General features: G+C 40.9%; 1 protein-coding gene across 3 annotated transcripts in view; it reads right to left on the bottom strand.

Moving 5' to 3' along the window:
* Nucleotides 1-12433, bottom strand: part of GRIA2 (glutamate ionotropic receptor AMPA type subunit 2) — an 88420-nt gene extending 75987 nt beyond the window's left edge. For 2 of the 3 annotated variants that reach the window (XM_061994145.1, XM_061994146.1), the window contains exons 1-2: nt 12331-12418; nt 11763-11903 (exon numbers count right to left, since the gene is read on the bottom strand). In XM_061994145.1, the coding sequence (XP_061850129.1) occupies nt 11763-11903; nt 12331-12418 (229 nt within the window). Of the gene's footprint in view, nt 1-11762; nt 11904-12330 lie in introns of all 3 variants that reach the window. The other variant, XM_061994147.1, reaches the window with a different exon arrangement.
* Nucleotides 12434-20017: the final 7584 nt, after the last annotated feature.

The raw sequence follows: 20017 nt of genomic DNA, 5'->3' as shown, positions 1-20017 counted from the left end.
ATTAAGGACTTAAATCTCATGAGAAACCTTGAGATTAGTATATCCCGGAGAAAAAGAGACCTGATCAAATAATTGCTTCTCTTTTCACATGTAAAAAACTATCCTACTCACCCTGGCCCCAACTCTTTTCCATAAAGGTAAGGCAAAAAGTCAGTTCCCTCTTTTCTATCATCCTCTGAGCTCCCAGACTCTCTCATTTGTTTCTACACCATTGGGTTATTCCAGCCAAAAGGTGGAAGATCAGCACTGCATCGGGAGCCACCATACAACCAGAGCATTTAAACTCCTTTTAGCTGAGAAAATAGCTTTTGGCCATTAAAGCCACTTCCTTTGCCTCAGAGTGGAAGTCGGTCATCCAAGAAGGGAGAAGTACAAGAGAGTTTCAGTTAGAATCTTCTAAACAGTAGCTTTCTGTCCACAATATCTTTTCCATTAGGTGCTAACTGTTGCCAGCTTCTTTGTTAGGCATCTAATTCTTACCACTCTGGATAACACAGATGCCTCCAGTCTTGTTCCATACTTGGACTCATGTAAGTTCCCAGTTTGTACATGTGACAGTGTCATGCACTGTAACTTCCAAGCCACTTTGGGAAGAGGCCTGTATTGGCCCACTTTACAGAAAAAGAATTGGAGATGTCACCACATCTAGAAGGACTTGCAACAAGTATATAAAGCCACCAAGGGCTACAGAACAAGGAATTCCCAGAAATATCAGAAACAAGATAAACTGCAATGTGCCCAATCTGCCTCCAGATTAAAAGTCTAGAAGGATGCATAGGACAGACTTCAAGTGTGTTGAGATTTTTTTTTCCCCTCACAAAACTCTTCTGCAGCCTATCAACAGTGATGTATACCTCTTCCCAGCTTATCAAGTTATACAGTCTCTTCTCTGGTCTGTCATACACATTTAGAAAGCTGCTTTGGAATAAGATGAGATCTCCTGAGTTTTAATACATAAAACATTCAGAAAATCAAACAAACAAGTAAATGAAAACATTCACTGTACATCTAACACTAATGTTGCTACATTCCGACAGATCTGTATCCTACACAAAATCAGTCACTAAGCAAGGAGTTCTTAACAAACCTGGACCTGGAAAGCAGAAGACAATTCTAATGAGATGGACTAAGGTTCATGAAACAGATACCTTTGGTATACTTAGCTGGTTGGCAGAAAGACAAGGAGGAAAAGGAAGCCTAAAAAAACCCCAAATCCTAACAACAAAATGTTGATTTTTTTTCTTAAAGGGAAAAAATAATTAGACAAAAAGCATATATAGTTAAACCACTGTGCACAAAACTAAACTCACAGTTGCTAAGCAATCTTTAGTGACATGACTAGGTTAACCATCTTCCTTCAAACATTGCTAGCTTCCTCAGGAAGCTTCAAAGGGTATTTAATAAATAAGACACATAAAGGCACAAATTTCTTGCTACAGAACCTTCAATGCATCGACATTTCATGATTAGCACAATTACTGTCACAGTCTTTTTAATAAGCCAGTAGTAGCAACATTTGTTTTGGATAATTGTTTCAAGGAATACAAGGACAAGACATTTCTGTGCACCAGAAAAGGGAAAGCAATGCTAGAAGTCATAACACTGACTGAATGACTCTACTCATGGGTCCGAAAGGAAGCTAGAAACACTTCCATATAGAAAGGAAAACAAAAATCTTACAGTGAAGTGAACAATTCTTTGTATCTCCAGAAGGACAAAGTTAAATATAGTAATACTGGAGTCTCTTCAACATGTTGGAATAGGTATATAGTACTCTTCAAAGTATGATTTATTTGGAATTCGTAAGTCATGATCTATGATTTCTATGATCCATACTTTTCACTACAAAGACCAACTACCTGCAACAGTACTTAACAACCTACAAAAATTTCATAGTTCCTAAAAGTTGTCTGAATGTTTACAGACATGCCCTTTTCTCATGAATCTAAGGAAACCATTAAGGTTACTAAGTACAGGTACCAAGTGCCATTGTGGACACCAGAGTATCTGAGGCATCTCCACAGGCTGCCAGAGTTGCTACGGGACTTAGAGGACACTCGTGTTTTCTGGAGCTGCACCCTGAGGTCACCCAGGAAAGCTTGTATAGCACAAACTGAGTTGTCAGGCATATTAATGGAAAGTGAATTTCAAGTGCCTCCACAAATGCTGACAAGGAAGAATATATTATCTTTTATCATATCAAAATAGAAGAGAGAAACTCAAAGAAAGACTGCTCCACTTGGTGGAAACTCCATATTTGCAGCTCAGAGATGCTTGCTTGTTTCCACAGTGAAAGTACATTACTGAGTTCTGTAAGTCAAGCCAAAACACATTTTCCTATAATTAAAAATGAACAATTCAAATTTATGCAAAGATTTTAACAAATAATAACATCCACGACCAGGTAAATGAGGAGAGAAGCAAGCATTCTGGTTTTCCTCTTCACCTACTTACACAAGCACAGAACAAATGTTTCCTTTTTTAGCTAAGCTAACAGTTCTACATACATATTTATAGTGAATTTAAATGGTCCAATAATTTTCTAACATTTCTGAACTGAAACTTGATAAAGTACTTAAGAAATACACATGATACTTACAAAAAAAAAAAAAAAACTCAAACCAACAAACCAGGGTCCTGTATAAGCATGCACCTTAAAGCCTGGAAAAAATAAGTCTTATATATGCTCAAACATTTTAGCACTTTTTTTAGAAACTGTTTAATCCTTGCCTCTTTCCATACACAAAAAATTACATCAGTCCTCCACACTCATAGAGAAAATGAAAAATATGAATTTTGGATCTGGTTTTGTTTCTACTACTATCAGTGGAAGCTTCACCATTTATTTGACTGAGTAAAAATTGCTTGGCCTTATTACTCTGGAGTCCCAGACTGTGAGATCAGGTTGTTGAATACATGAACTAATCCGATTAGTCAGTAAAAGGATCAAATGACTTTTCAGTCATGACTTTTCAGAATTTCAGCATGCTCTTCTCTCACCAAGTGAAAGCATCTTAAAATAGGGCAGATGTAAGGCTCTATATAAAATTAAAACCACGCTTAGACTGCAATTTATAATATATAGTGATTCATATTCCCATCTATGTCCTGACCCTTCAAATCCATTTAGTCTTCAAATATAATAAAATTATATCGTTATACTTCCAAGAGTTCATTTAAAATAGCTTCAGAAATTTAAATCTGTGTATAAATGTGGACAATTACTTTCTGTTTATTGTTTAGTATTTGTTGATTGGTTTAGATTTAAATTTATATAACTGAATTTCAAAAAAAATGTCTTTTTTTTTCCCCCTTCTATGCTTTATCATAAGAGCAATAGGCAAGCAGTTGTCTTCCTGCTCCCAAAACCTAAAAGTTACTTTTCTCTCCTCCTGCATCAGGATAAAAGTACAATTACTGTGATTTTTTTCACTAAAATTTAATCAAGCCAGGAAAAACAAAGACTGACAGACAGATAAGGAGAGTGATGTCAACACTCTCAGGGCAATTCAGCTTGGAAGTGGAAGACAAAGGGTTAAATTCCCTGACTGACATAGTCAAGATGTGAAATAACTGAATTAAATCCTGAATTACTCTCCTAACCACTCATTGCAATTCCAGTGCAGCTCAATCCTGCTTCTGATATAAGTAACATTGCTATAGCTTAGTATGATCTTGGTATGCACTAGCCATGCAAATTATTTACTGTTTTCCAAATATTACACCTGGAATGAATTCCCTGATATTGATACATTGTACAAGGTACAATCCATCAGGACAGTTTTGATGCTCGCAGGATATCACATTTGTACGAAGAACCTCCTCTGAGACTGTACTATTGAAGTGTTACAGAATTTTCTATATTTGCTACATACATTTGCTACATTATCACAGGATAAAACAAAGTGAAAATTGAAAAAAAAAAATCAGCAGTTTGGCTTGGAAGACATTTTGTCAAAACCAACTCATAACTAGCATAAGGGAGGTACATTTTGAGCAAGTTAACCCTCAACATCCTCAATTTCAAAGATTTGTGAGATTACTGAACAAATTACTTTGACTTGCCCAGAGCCATACAGTCTATTTCATTAGCATACATTTGCAGACATTCTGAGATAGTTTACAGATACACAAGCAAATCGCAACACATTCAAATATTTTTAGATCCATGTTATATAGGGTGGTAAACCACATTAGCTTTTTAATTTTATGGATATAGACCAGAGTCCTACACCTACCAAATACATTCATGGACAGCAGAAAAAAAAACAAAGAATATAAATCCTTTCTCCAGGCTGTGAAGCAGTTGCAAAATTGTTCTGTTTTCAAGAGCTCTCTGGCCCTGTTGCTGACATGAGCTCTGAAAGCAGTCTTCTCCATACAGATGATAAGAAAATCTCCATGTTATCTAACAGATACATTGCTGTTTAAATTCTCTTACAGAGTTCATAGAAAGAATCTGTTGTTTGTAATTTTCCAAGTATGTGAAAGATAAACAGTTCACACCATTTGCAATAAGCAGAGGCTCTTCCACCTCAAGTCATGTTTTTAAACTTTTAAACACTTTACGCTGAGAATAAATTACAGTAGTATGACAGCCTTAACCACAGCAGCCTGAAAAACTGCAGCATCAAATCAATGCAGAATTAACTAACTGAAATTCTGACCAAATTAAATAGCTGGAATAGCATAGGAATCACATGTTCATGTATCTATTTTGAATATTTCATATAATTAACCACTGCCCCTTATTTAGCTTTGAAACACTTCTACTAGTTGTATGAGCATGCATTTATGAGACAAGGACAATATGAACACTTCACAGAATTTGTTCTGCTCTTGTTCGTTGGTAGAACCATGAAAACACAAATGGCAAAGTAGTCTTTCTTTTTCACAGTGAAATGCAAGCACATATCCCTTCTGTAACTAAGCAATGAAGATACTATTTCCATGTGCAATAAAGCCCAGTAAGTAATTCGCAGACTTGAGAAGTGGTTAGTAATTCATAGACCTAAGATGTCAAGCATACAAAGCAATTGCATACTGATGTAAGTTAATAAATTCAGACCTGAATATCCTTTCTCTAATATCAAATAAAAGAGTAGATTAGAGTTGAAATAAGATATTTTCTTGTGCTTAAGTCACCTGTAATTGAACTGCAAGTAACAATTCAATCCCCCCAAAAATCCTATTAATTTCTCTGAATCGGCTTTGGGAGCAGGTGGTGGGAGGCAGTAGAACCTGGAGCTGAACCACACCCCACTGCAGAATCATGACTCTCCTGTAAAATCGTATTTTCACTCTCATAAAGTGACTAGCCATAGGTAAATGCATTAAGTATCTGCACATTAAATCAGAGTTAACATTTCTGTCCTGCATCTCTTTATTGATTTCCCAAATGGGAGCTTTTGAGAACATTAAGTCAATGAAAAATTAAAAAAAAACACCAAAAACCTAAAGCATTACAGAATAATTGCTAAACAAGGGGACACAGCAGCGTTACATTGGAAAGTCAAGTCTTCTATGCAAGACCTAGATACAGACAAATAAAGAAAAATAGATAGTATTTCAAAAGACAATTATACCACTCTGTAACTGCATGCAAACAGCAGTATTTTAAGAATAGATATTGATTTTAGAAGGTCCAATATGAATTTGTTCAACATACAGTTATTTAAAATCTGTTTTTACTCCTTACTGCTGATCTGTTTTACAATATATATTCACTGTTTGTCTAATGCTTTTATTCACTACTTATTGCTTATCCATACAGAATTCATTATTGGAAAGACTTACTCATTTAAATCAAAGCCCTTTGTTCAGTTTTAACAAGGTTACATCTAATATGAACTTGTAGTTGATGTGGATTTTCTTTATGAACTTATTAAAGGAAAATATCAAGGTTTCAATACAAACTAATAACGATGCTCCACAAACCTACATATTTTGCATCAAAACATGTTGACTTTTGCCCCATGCCTTCTCAGAAATCTATATGGTAAAAGGAATTAACCACTTGTCCATAGTCTTCTAAAAGTGGATGCCACCATCTTCATGTTCTGATAAATGCAGTAATCAGTTACAAAATAATGGAAAAACCTTGTTCATTGTAGAAATGAAAGTTTGAGTTTATTGTCATATGAGAAGCCCATTCACATATACAGATAGAGTCTGATACATATAACTACTTTTTTTATATATTCAGCTATCTTCTCAGTGTTATTTTCAGTCTGACCTGACACTCCTTGGCTTCAGTTGCAGTGACGTTAGTTGTAGAATATGGGCATGAACCTCCAATATAAAAAATTACTAATTCATCCACCCAATTCACAGGGGTGAGAACACTGACTTGAAGTGATAAATTAGCTTACTAGCAAAAGCTCTGAGATAATTCTCTTCAGAAAATGGATTGTAGGGTTTAACCAATGTCCTGCTTTTCATTTATGTGACATTCAAAATAAAGTACTGTACACTACATAAGTATCTATATATGTACATTTACATATACATGTGTGTATACACATACATATACACACATTTATTTATACCATGGGTTATTACCTATTTCTAGTTTCCTAAAAACTAGTTCTACCACCACATATTACAGAATTCTTAATTTAAAATGGTATTTTCCTTGAGGAAAGATTTTCTTTTACAATTTAATCATGTTTTCACAGAAAATGCCTGATAAATTAATTATGCTCCTTATCTTAATTTTCTTTATAACGGTAATAGTCTTTACCTGTTTAATGTATTTTCAAACTATTAACATGATCCCAGTTATTAAATACTTTCCTAATAATTATCAACTGTTCAAAAAGAATTACTTATCTGTTAAACATTTTTTTCATTCTCGAAGATATCTTAATCATGAGTAACTTGATAAAAAGAGTAATGAAATCAGCAGTGACACTGCCAACACAGTGGCCCTTGGTTTAGGGTGTGCAACACACACTGTAGCAAAGTAAGTCTTATGCATGCAAGGAGTTAAGTACATCCCCAGCTATGTGCAGTCAATAGCCCCATCAAAGTCAGTGTACATGAAAGCTTTCATTAGCATAAACAGAAAAAAGTTTCTACATTTTCATATGTTAAGTATAAATAAAAATATATATAAACATATGAATATACTGAAGAGATTGATAATACTGGTTGATTTAAAAGCTTGATTGCTATATTTAAAGCTTGACTGATATGCTACTTACAAACTGCTATTCAATATAGCTCATTTTAAGATTTGTAAAATATATATTCATACTATATTCAAAACTGTATAGTAACATTTTTATTTCAGAAATACAGACAAAATGCAATAATCACATAATAAAAATTCTGAGAGGTCAAGTAGATAAGCTAAAACTGCTGTCTGTGGATCTGCCTGCATTTAAGATCTCAGCTGTGTGAAATTGCTCTGTGAGCCAGGAGCAGAGATGCACAGCAGGGACAGCACTGTCACACAATAAATACCCCAGGTTTCTTTATGAATTATTCTCAGGAGTAGAAGAATGTTTGAAGTTTGCTATAGAGCTTGATTTTAAGGGGGGAAATGTTTCGAAAGCAGCAAAAGCACAGGAGTTCCTATTGTAGGCTATGTCCTGGTTTTATTTTATCATTTTACTACAGAAACCCATCTGATCCTGTCCATTTTAATTGCAAGTGGGTACAGAGTCTATTCCACATCTGCTCACTGAGCCTGAGAAATGTCTTCTAGTGAAAAGGAAATGAGAAAGACCAGGAATATGAATGAACAGAAACATAAGCATTTAATAAATTCCTCCTTTCCTTTAAAATCATTTCTAATAACTTATTCTGAAATATATTCAGGCTTGGTCCACAGCATTTTTAAGTCAAATAAACATATCTAAAATTCTCTCCTCTTTACCACTACATGATATATATTTTTGCTTATTCTTTAATTATTTAGCCAGCACTATGCTGAATGCTATTTCTTTAAGGATGCAATCTACAGTATTATATTCCAAAATGGCTGGAAAAATTACTCCCAATTTGCCATGACTCCCAATTTGCAACACTCAAGATATTCATGGGTTTTCAAAGCTGCCGGTTGAAGATATAATGAAAGGATCTAAGGTTTATGCATGAATCAGCATCCCCTTGTCATAATGTCATGGTGCAGTGATCCCTGCAGAGCTGTAAGACTTGATTTAAAACAGAAAACTCAACACTGGCTCTTGAGCCAGCAGGATTAAACATCCAAGTTCATGCATTTATTATCTGTGTTGAAACTACCATATGAAAAACTTGTTACTATTAAGGAAGTTTTATAGTAGTCCATAGGAAATGTGTCTTTAGGTGACTCCAATATCCTTTCAGTGCAAAAATATGAGAGTACGTAACAAAATTATCCCTGTTTGGGTTGGTGGACTTAAGAGGAAGGTATTTCATCTTCACCAGTTTTCTCTACTCTTGTGACAGAACTGACCTTTTTTTTTAAAAATAGTGTCACTGATGGTTGGCACTTGCCCAGTCACACTAGACTCAGTTACAGTGTGCTGAAGGACAACAAAGTCCAGCGGTTTGGATAACTTCCAGTTCCACCCTTGGGTTTACCTGGAGTGCTGTACCTTTGCTCCAGCTGTTAAAACCCAGAGTAAACCACTTTGTTAACATTTGCTTTGAACAACTAGTCTGCAATCCTCTGAATCATTAAGAACTCTCAAAGACGGCTAAGGCTAGCCCACTTCTCTTCAAGGACGTAACAGCCATCACAGCACTGTACGTTTCTCTTAGTGGTGCCACCAATCTGATGAAAGACTGTACCATCTCTCAATCAAAATCATTAGGTCTCCTAGTGACACTGAGTGTGAGGTGCCAAACTGCAAATGGATTCCAACTGGTGCTTCTGATGACCTGTCAACACAGCTTTGCACAGGACTTGAAACAGTCCAATAGGCTAAAGTGACTCTGTCACGAATATATTCTCTCAGTTAAGGCTACCTACCCATACAGTGTCCACTTCTCTGCTACACTTCTGGTTACCTTTAAACAACTGAGTGGTCTTTCTGTTTCAAACATCCCGCTGGTGCATGTGACTGCCATCTCCTCTTGTCCGGACCTGCAGGAACCTAACTTCAAAGTAGTACCAGAGAACCAGTCCGTTCATCTAAAGCATGTTTGCTCCATCAACGCACTCTGCGATGTCTGAAGAGCCCTCTAAGGCGCTCTCCCGACAGCAGGCGGGCGGTTGCTGGGGCTGCGGCTGTGGCGGTGGCAGCGCGCGCGCCGCTCTCCCGCGGCGGCGGGCGGGCGCCCCCTGCCGGCAGAAGCCGCCCCCCGGCCCGGCACGGGCTGTGGCTGCGGGATTTAAACCAAAAGCCGAAGTAATTTGCTTCTGCGTTTCAGAAAATGTGTTATTTTTAGAGCAGGAAAAGGTCGTTGATAGGGCTACGCTGGGACCTACGTTCTTTGTATATTATTCTTAAAAAAAATAAAACAACCAAAAAACCAAAAACCCACCTCAAACCCTCAAAAAAAAACCCAACATGCAGATATTTCATTATTCGTCCTTATTTGAAATAAAGGCAAAAAAAAAAAAAAAAGCAAGGTTCAGTTTTGCTTCTTATGTTGCAAATATTTGTCTTCCGAATTCTTTTTTTCTCCAGTCAAATCTTTATTTGAAAGTAAAGCAAATACTATAGATATTTTTAGCATACGATGCACTCTTCAACTCAATTCAATTAACAAAGATAACTTCACTAAACCATCAGTGGTGAGTGACATGATCAAAAAGCAAGTAGATGTTCATGTCTTAATTTGATGTTCTTCAAAATGCTCCAAAACAGAAGCTTTGGGTAAGGTTCAGACAAAGGGAAAGTCGAAACATGTGCAGCAGCTCCTTTCTGCTGCAAGTCTCCAAGTCCATCGCTGAAGTGTAAAGCCTGCACAGGTCATCTGAGTATCCTAAGAGTTCTCAAGTCTGAAAGCTAAACTCAAGAGCAAGGCTGATGAATGTACACAAACCGTCCTAAAAAACTTAAATCTAGTAGAAAAAAAAAAATCTGATGTTTTACACAAATTATTTTTGGAGTTTCATTGACTTCACAGAACTGAGCAACACAGAGAAACCCATCACATTTTTGCAGAATGCTACCTAGATCCCTACATAACCTCTTGCTTCACCGACAATCCCAGCAACATACAAGTACTAATCACATGTAGTTCTGGTTGCTGTAGACCCTCATTACCTAAGAAAGCAAGAACTGCCCAAGCAGCTTGCAAAGATTAGCAAAGTAGCTTTACTGTGGCTGATGACATGCTCTGACCTTTTTTTACCTCAGCTAGGTATGCTATACCCTCCTATCCTCACACGCCACTGAAAGCTCCTTGGGCTGAGGTCTTGCACCACACATCCCAGTGCCTGTGCTGAGACGCACTTTTTCAGCACCATCTCACCTACCACGATAGTTAAATCAAGGAAGGGAAAAAAAAAGGTCACCAATGCATGAAAACTGCTCTAACAGCTAACCTCCAGATTCAGTATATATCCCTTAAGCCTTATGGCCAGGAAGAGTTGAGAAATACCTTGGAGGACCGTGGTGCTGGGCAACCAATGAGCTGTAGGTCAGCAAGGATGGCCAGCACAGCACAAAAGCACAAAAACAGGCTTCCTCCTCTTCACTAGCCATGTCACTGCAAAGCCTTCAGTTTCACTTGAACTAGGCACATCAGGCAGCATAGTGGGGGAAGGCAGACACCCCTCACGGGCTGGGGAACAGATGCCTTATGCTCTCAGCTCCCATCACCAACACAGACAGCACCCACAGCCCTGGCTGCCGCTGCATGACTGGCTGCACAATGCCCCTCGCCCAGCTGTCCCTCCCCTGCCAGTCACACTGCTCCCTGAAGTCTGACTGCACCCCACAGGGCCAAATGTCAGGTGGCTGCCTGGAGGGGGGGCTGACAGAAGTAAACATCACTGCTAGACCTTCCGCCCATGAGCTCCCATCGTCACCCTCAGATGACTGCACTGCACCACTCCTCTTTCCTCTCGGCCTCCTCGAGCAACGCAACACACGTGCTCTTCTCTTCGCAGCATGCGTGCGGCAGGCCCTGCCTCGCCGGGGGCGGAGCCGGGGCTCAGCCCCGCCGCCCGCCCGCCCGCCCAGCCCTCCGCGAAAGCGGCGGGGCAGCGTGCTCCCGGCCAGGCCGAGGGAAAGCGGGCAGACGTCGGGCCTGCCCCGTCGTCCTCAACGAGGGCGCGGGGCTACCGGCGCGGCGAGATGGAGCCCGGAGCCCCGCGCGGTGTAAAATGGCTGATTAGCCGCACGGCCGCTCTCTCCGTAACCCCTCGACTGCTGTCGGGAGGGGGACCCGGCGCTGCCCACGCCGGTTAACGAGAAGGCTCCGCAGCCGCGGAGGAGCCCGCGGCGACACCTCGGGTCGTGGGGGAGCGCTGCAGGCAGCCCCCCGGCCGCGCAGCCTTATGTAACGCGTGGGGGGAACTGCCGGGCGGGGGCGGCAGGAACCATTTTAAACCTCCGCGAGGGCTGCGGTGGCGCACGGAGACCCCGCACCCCGTTTCGCCGGAGCCGAGCGCTCCCGCACCTGCTCGGCGGCGGTACGGCGTCCCCAGTGACCACCATTCTCCGCATCTCCCCCCTATTCCCCCACACCCCCCATACCTCCCACTCCCCACACGACCTCCCCCGCCGCGCCGTGTGCAGGCGCCCCGCCCCCGCCGCCACAGCAGCCGGGCCGGCAGCGCGCGCCATGCGCAGCGGCTGGCGGCGTCCGCTACTCACAGGCGTTGGTGACGGCGAAGCTGTTGGCCACCTCCAAGTTGTCGATGTGGGGAGTCAGCCTGAACTCCGAGGTGGAAAACTGAACCATCCCTACCCGAAACGCGCTGTACTCCTGATCGGCGCCCCTCGGGAACAGCCCCCCTGCAGGGAAACACACACATACACACATCCACACGTCAGGCGGGTGGGGGCACGAGCAGAGCAGGGCCAGGCACGCGTCCCTTCCCGCCGCCTGGGCTGGCCTGGGGCGGGGGTGCCGGTAAGCTCCGCCGGCTTGGGCACCGCTGCCGGAGCGATCCTGACCGCGCGTCCGTCCCGTGCCCGGCCGCCGCGGCGGTGCCGGGGGACGCGGCAGGACGGGAGATGTGGCGAGAAGGAAGGCGAGGGGACGAGGGATGCAGCGGCCGTGGCTGCTGGAGGGGACCTGGCAGGCGCCCGGCGGGTGCCGCGGTGGGGCTGGGCGCGCGGCGACATGACAGGAATGCCCGAGGCGCCCCGACGGGGATGAGGGAGAGGGAGATCTGTCCGTCGGGAAGAGAGCGAGGTCCGCCGGCATGCGGGCACCTACCGATCTGTATGCTGTTAGAATTGACCCCCCAGATCAGTCCCCACAACACAGGAGCCAGGAAGACAGAAATATGCATAATCTTTTGCATTTCCAGGAAAAGTAGAGCATCCACAAAGCCGCGGAAACAGCCCTTTCTTCTTCCTCGTCCTCCTCCTCCTCCGCGGAGCGCGCTCGTCAGCAAATTAGATCCTCCGCGTGCCGGGCGGGAGCAAGCTAACCACGGCAGGAAAGGCAGGAAGAAAGGAAGGAAAGGAAGGAAGGAAAACGGCCCCGCGGCAGGCACAGGAGACACCGATTCCCTCGCTGCCGCCGCCGCTCCGGTCCTCGTCCCGGCTCCGGAAATAAGCGGGGAGGGGGCGTGCGGGGGGTGGCCAAGTTGCGCTGGAGGCGCCGCCGCCGTGCTCCCGCTGCCTGAGCGCGTCCGCCGCCCGGCCCGGCCCTGCCCTCACACGCGCTCGCCCGCGCTCCCTCGCACTCAACGGGCGGGCGGCGCACCGGGCGAGGCGGCGGCGCGCCTGCGCGAGCGGCGCGGCCGGCGGGAGCGCGCCTCTCCAGCCCCCTTCGCCGCCGCGCGCCGCGCCCCGCCCCTTCGCGCGCGGCCGCGGTGAGAGCTGGCACCCCGCCAGCCTTCAGCACCGCGGACAGAGGCGCGGAGAGCGACCACGGCCGAGGGGATCAGGGCGGAGGCGGGGCCGGGACGGTGCGCGCCCGCCGCAGCCCCCCGGGCCCGATCCCCACGCACCGGCCGCCCCTGCTCACTCGCGGGCTGCCTTTTATTCCATTTCGAAAGAACGACCGTGAGGTCGGGTTCCTCAGCCCCCATAGGCCTCCCGAGCGGACGGACTGGGGGCCTGGGCTGCCGTAAAGGGATAAAAATCAGAGACGTGGGTCAATCGCACGCCGATTTCTCCCTGTGACAGTGGCCGATGTTAGCTCAGATGGAAAACTAAAATGAAAAAAGAAAAGCCAACCAAAAGCCCTTCAGGTTTTTTTTATCTTTTTACATTTCACTAGTCTTCACCAGACTGACATTGTAGCCACCTTTCAGGTATATCTAAAAAGTGTGTTTTTAACTGCCGTTAAAAATACAGAACAGAATACTTAATATGCAGGAAGGTTTAAAGCATTCAGAGATTTAATTTTCATGTGCAATGGGGATTTATTCTTTTTTTCCAAGATGGGTTTCAGCTATATTAGCTAGACATGTTACGTACTGCAAGCTAAATTTAACATTTTTCAGTTTGACAGAAAGTCTGTTGCTATGCACCACACACACACACACACACACACATCTTACAGAAGAACAGGCAGCATACCAGTACCGTAACTGTACTGTGACAGTGAATTGGCTATTAAATGATCATTTGCTGGCATATGTGGGTTTTGAATTTTTAAACTTTTTTTCTGGTAATAAAGATGAGCAATATCTTTGTAGGAAAGGATGCTGATCTTACCCTGCATTTCCTTTTTTTAAAAAATTATCATTATTATTATTAAGTTGTGATAATTCTCCTTTCCAGATACAAAGAATAATATCAAAGCTTCAGATATTCAGATATCAATATAACTACGTATCCTGAAGACAAAGGAAGGAGGCAGTTTGAAGCCTATTATCCATCACTAATTCATGATGAGTTTAGTTTGACTCATTTCACCAGGATATTCTGTACTTGTTTCTGTTTGTACTTGTATCATTCTCTCACAACAAAATGAGTCTGAAAAAGAGAGTGAGCTTTAACACCATGAGTTTATAGACTCTATTGTGTTATTTGGGTGGAATATCTGAGTTGCTCCAGCTCTGCCTTGCTCTCTAACCTAACCTGATCCCTACCTGTAGTCACGTTTTGCACTCCGTGGTAAAACCTACTGCAGAATTCTATGAAAGGAGCAAATGGTGTAATTGAGACAATCGATAGATTAAGACATCAGAGGAAAGCTTGCTTTCAGGTGTTCCTCACTGTGCCTTGTACAGTGTCTTGTACAGGCATTTGCTTTAATATACTTCAGTGTAATATTGCCAGTCTTTAACAGGAGCACAGATAAATCATAAGCATACAGGTGTTTTTACCCAGGTTTGAAAATGCAGCAAAAATCCTAGTTTGAAGGTAATGTTTTAATATTTTATAATACAGCAATCTTGTTTGCCAATATATATTACAGCTGCATAATAAACTAAAATATAAAAAGGATTAACATGGTGCCAAACATAAAAAGGAAATCTAAATCCCACATTTTTAACTAATTGTCATTACAGTTATGGAAAGGATTTAAATCTCAAGCTATTGAGCTTTTTTTTTTTTCTTGGTTTGATTTGGGGTTTTATGTGTGTGTGTTGTAGTGAACAGTGATAGTCCCCATGCACATCAAGACCTTTGTCAGGTACAGTAAGAATAATTCATGGTGCTGTATGTTTTATCTGCTTAGATAGTAACATGTTTGTTGTTTATGCTAAACTGTAGGCAAAAGCTAAACTAAGTTTGGATCCCACTGCAGTGGGCACTACACAATGAGCAACCTTACCTGAGTCAAACAGTTTATAGATGAAGGTCCTGAACCTTCTTTCTGTTGTGTCAGTGACCTCACTACACCTCTCAAGTTGAAGACCTACAGAACATAGCCTAGCAGGTTGGTAAACCAGAAGTGATCTGAGTAAGTTAGCTAGCAATTACGACTGAGGATTTTGTGCCAACTATTTGTGGTAAGTTAATAGCAACAGCCATGGCAATCACAACTGACACCACCCCAGCTGTTGATTTTCTAATGCATATTTTTCCGCTGCAGTATTGTGAGTACACATATTTATACATCATCTACAATGTGTGTATGTGTATTTACGTGCATGTAATATTATGGATTTGTATCATCATTTCAGAACATATGAAAAATGTCAAATTATGTGGTCATATTCCACTGTTGGTGTGCCAGAGAAAAACAAAAGATTTCCAGTGAGATGAGTGAGTATAAAAGGACCACATGGGCTAGTGAATCAGCAAGAGAACAGATTAATCAGAATTTAATAACAGGGGAAAACTCTGAGAATAAAATAAGGCCTTCAACTTTCTATTTTTTTTCTAACAGCTAATCAAAAAGATGCAAGCAGACAAAGGAGAAAAAAGAAGTTTATAGGTGATAGTAATTTATGAGCACATACTAAGAATAGACATACTCATTAACACTGTGCATAAAAAAATCAGACTACATTACTGGGAATTATACTCAGTACTTTTTTTGTACAAGAAAATGAAAAGAATGTAGCAAGATGTGAGGAAGGATTGTAACCTTAAAAACAGAAGGTTATATTCTTATATGCATTCTTCTAAGTCTACAATAAAAGCTCATATAAAAATGGATTAGTTCAAAATCTGAACAAAACATCAACAGGGGGACTGTTAATAATGGACATCAATCACTTGTTGAAAGGACCATAGTAGCACAATAATAATGAAAACAATGACAGATGACAGAAGGTCGAATATCAAATAATAAGATGTCAAACTCCTAAAAAGGCTAAGTATTTAATCCTTATTCCACAGGACTCCAGGAAAGGTTTGCTACTTATTGAAAAGAATGCAGGATTCAATCATTGGCTATATTTGATTTCGTAGGTTCTAATGGGCAATATTCTGAACTAAGGTTAGAAATTGGTAAGGAAACTAAAAAAGGTGAAGAAATGTGCTGATCAGAAATAAAAATTATTTTGTCCGGAATACCTTTCCTCAACAATTCACTCTGGCACAATCCTGGTTTGAGATAGTGGCTACAGTTCAACCAAATGTTCATACATTTCAGCAGGTGCACAGGAGACGTGGAAAGAAATTTGGAAATGACTGGAGAACTGGAAAGTTTTGCCATGTGCTCAGAAACATTTAGCAATCACTCCATATACTTGCCAAAAAGATATCTCCAGTATTACCTGATGTCACAGAGTACATGCTTTCAGGAAAGCAATGTTGATAATTTAGAGCATTTGAGGAGATGGATGCAGTAACCCCCCCCAGTATTTGAATGCTGCTGTTAATTATATTCATATTAGAAATAGAGATTATCTCTTTTTTTGCTGTTTCAGTAATGTGTCATTGACCATGGCAATTACATGCTGAGCATTGTAGTGAATTCCTCAGCTCTGGAAAATGCTCAGTTATAATCAGGTTAATTTCCTTGTTGAAGACTTTAAATTTGAGGAGGAGCTCAGACTAAATGATTATAGGCGTCCCTTCTGTCTTTGTATGCCATCCACATTTGGTTTTTATGTTCAGAATTATTTTCAGTATATTTTCATCAGGAAAAAAAAATCTTAAAATACGCAGATTTGTAAGATACAAAAATGCTGTATCATTGTGTGACTCCTTTGATTTGGTAGCCAATCAAGAAATTCTTCCCTTCAAAAAAAGATTTTTGTCTTTCAGTTCTTGAAATCTGCAGAACTCTTGCAAATACCAGTAAACATCAGGAAAGAGGAAATACAAAGGAAAGATTCAAGTTCCAAATCCTTTTTTAAGTTGTTTAGTCCCATATGTTCATTATGGATCTCAAGAGTCTTTTTAAAAATAAAAAGTACAACCTGATCTCCCATGCTGGTCTGCTTCCTCCTCTGATTACCAAACACATACTGTTCCCATTAATGGTACATATACCCAGGGATGACACATGCTGAGGAATAGCTGGTGCTACTTTCTATTATGTGGTTGTGACTGTTGTAAAGAGACAAGTAACGCTCATCCAAAGATGTAGAGACGCTAGGAAATGCATATACAAAGACACACACAGGCAACATAGCAACCAGCAAGGTTGACACAAAGCCACCCTTCCTTTGCTAGCTACTTCCTTATATGCTGCTTCCGCCCATGTGATCACCCAAGGCTCGATTGATTAACCTGCAGTATCTGTTTCTGATAATTGGAAGCAGCTTGCAAGCTGCATAAACTTGTCCCTACCTTCTTTATTCAAACTGAGGAAGTATTTGGTTGGTCCAAGTCATATTTGTACCCATATGTGAGGGTGAAAAAGGCAACATCACTACCAGTGGTGTAAGTAATGTAAAACAATTAGTGATAACAGAACAACTTTAAGTTCCCTTTGCTGTGACAGTGCAGTTTGCTACTAGCTTAGCTAACTATTGTGAGAAGTTGAGAGTGAATTGCCATTTACTGTTTGTATCTGATCCACTTGCAGTCGTATTATTTGCAAAAAAATGTCGTATTTACTTTGCTGATAAAAGCACTTAAGTATATGATGGCTGTATGTGAGTAAAAACTTGCTATAAATCATTTTTTTTTTTTTTACTGAGCTTATAGCAATTTACGTTACATTCAGGTTAGACTATTCATGCTAAATCCATGATTCTTACCTGGAAATATCCACCCTTTCCTTCCAAGGGTATAAAAAAACCTCCTGTTGCTTTTGTCTCAGTCCCAAGGAATAAATTTCTTATTTCTGTCCTAATTTTTTCCTGCCTATCTTCTGCCTCACTTGCATTCTGCTTCATTCCTTGCCTGATTTTCATCTGGTTTTCCAAAGGATCACCATCAGAATCCTTACTTCTCTCCTGTTATTATGATTTTACTCTCCCCATTTCTCCTGCAGGGAACAGATCATTCAAATGTGTCAGGTTTTTGCTTTAGACTGCAACAGCCAGCCTTGATCCTCCCTCTTTTCATCTTCTACCTCTCCCATCTGTTCCATGAGCAATGCCAGCCTTGACTCCAGCATTTTTTTATTATTATTCTCATTGTGTTCTTATTCCTATTCCATGCTGACATCTATGTTTGAAATATGAACCCTATACTCATTTTTCAGGCCAGTTCTTAATCATTGGAATTCCTCTTTAGCCTTGCATTTTTTTTTTCTGTTACCTGTGAAAAAGTTATTAGTCATTGTTCATAACGAAAAGCCCTTTGGAGATGATGAAGACATTGAATTTAATATACTGGTGGACTGCACTCTGCTGAGGTATGGTACTTGTCAAATCACCTGTACTTGTCAAATCTCTTCTTCACCTCAGTTCCCTGCATTCATAGGCAACACGCTAGAATGTTAAAAGGCAAATACAAGCTGACAAAAATGCTATAGTCCACTCTCTGTTGACATATCTGGGGTATGCTTTTATTGTTACTCATTTCTCTGATTTCTGCTTCCTTGTGACTTGAATCTTTTTTTCCATACAACAGAAGCAACTTCCCAAAAAGTAGACGTTTTCTCCCTCAGTAATCACAGTCATTTCACATCTTCAGAATCCCAAGCAGTGATAATGAGGAGAAGCTCCAGATCTACAAATTCCAGACAGATTGAAACCCAAGGCTAATATGTGCCAGTAATAATAAAACCTTTGTATATGCTGGCTCAAACATTCCTTATGGCTGCTCTTAACTTTATGAATATTGTAGAAAGTTGTTTCTGTCATTGTAGTGAGTGTGCTGAGGCACTATTTTGAACAGGGATACTGGATAAATACCAGCCTGCAGTATTTTGAACAGGGGTACTGGACAAATACTAGCCTGTGGGAAATGGACCATGTAATGATTCTCTGCATGGAGAAGACACGTTCTCGGTTTAATGTTTCATTCATAAAAACTATCCATAAAATATATGCTTACTCCATCTACCTTAGAAACCTGTTAAAATATGCTGATCTTTTCAGAATTTGAATCTGTTGCAAAACTGATACCTTGACAAGGTCAAACAGTGTCAGAGACTTGACTTCTTTCTGTATCCTGATAAGCTAAAATTAGTTCATAAACACTGAACTCCTATAGAGAATGAAAGTTCCGACAGAAGTATTACACTGCTAGTCAATGCTGTATTTTGTTTTATGACCTCACACAGGATTCAGGATAGCATTCAAATAAGCTTTGAAAAAATGCTTTCCACCACAGCAGAACTAATGAGTTCCTAATTCTTACACTAAACTCCTTAATCCAAGTAAGACAGCTTTTTGTAATGTTGCACAGTGCAGGAGTGAATCTCTCCTACTTGTCTGAAACAACATCTGTGGAATTTCATTCACATCCTTTTTGCACACAGCTTCAAGGCCAAGAGCTCTTTAAAAAAGCAGGAAAGGCGCAATGCAACACTAGTGTTTACCCTGCTTTTGATGTGGAGGCCAAACTGGTCAGGAGCATCCCAAAAGAGGGAGGAAGGGTAATATGTTGTCTCCATCCCTTAGGACTGGGATGCCCAGTTCCAGGCTGCTCAGTAGAGCCTAGGCAATTTGGCTAGCAGTCAACAAAGTGATGACGGTAACAGACTGCTCCTTCCACAATAAAGCATAACAAAATTCACTGCAGTGACCAAAGGAGTAAATCAAACCTTCATTTTTCTTCTTCTTTAGGATTGTTTCCCTTTTGAACCTCACAAAAGTATCAGAAGGTATGTGGGCATCAGGTTCTACTGATACCAACATGATCGGTCATGGTCATAACCACTTTACAACGAATTGTCAGCATAGTATTGTTTCTTGTGTCTGCAGGTAAATGAGAATTAGGTCATGGATTCATTTATAAGCAAATTGTGTAAAGTTGATTTTTTTTTCTTTTAAAAAAAATTTTAATTGTAAAAAATGAAAAAAAAACCCCAACCCTTCTTTTAATGAAAATCATGTTCATGTTTTGAATTTATTTTGAGAAATGATTACACTGTATTTTGTTTAGGTTGCTTTCATTGTCTTACAATTTTTTCAGGACTTCCGTCA

This window comes from Colius striatus, chromosome 3, assembly GCF_028858725.1.
Source record: "Colius striatus isolate bColStr4 chromosome 3, bColStr4.1.hap1, whole genome shotgun sequence".
Classification (NCBI taxonomy): Eukaryota; Metazoa; Chordata; class Aves; order Coliiformes; family Coliidae; genus Colius; species Colius striatus.
This window is presented reverse-complemented; position numbering and strand designations above follow the sequence as displayed.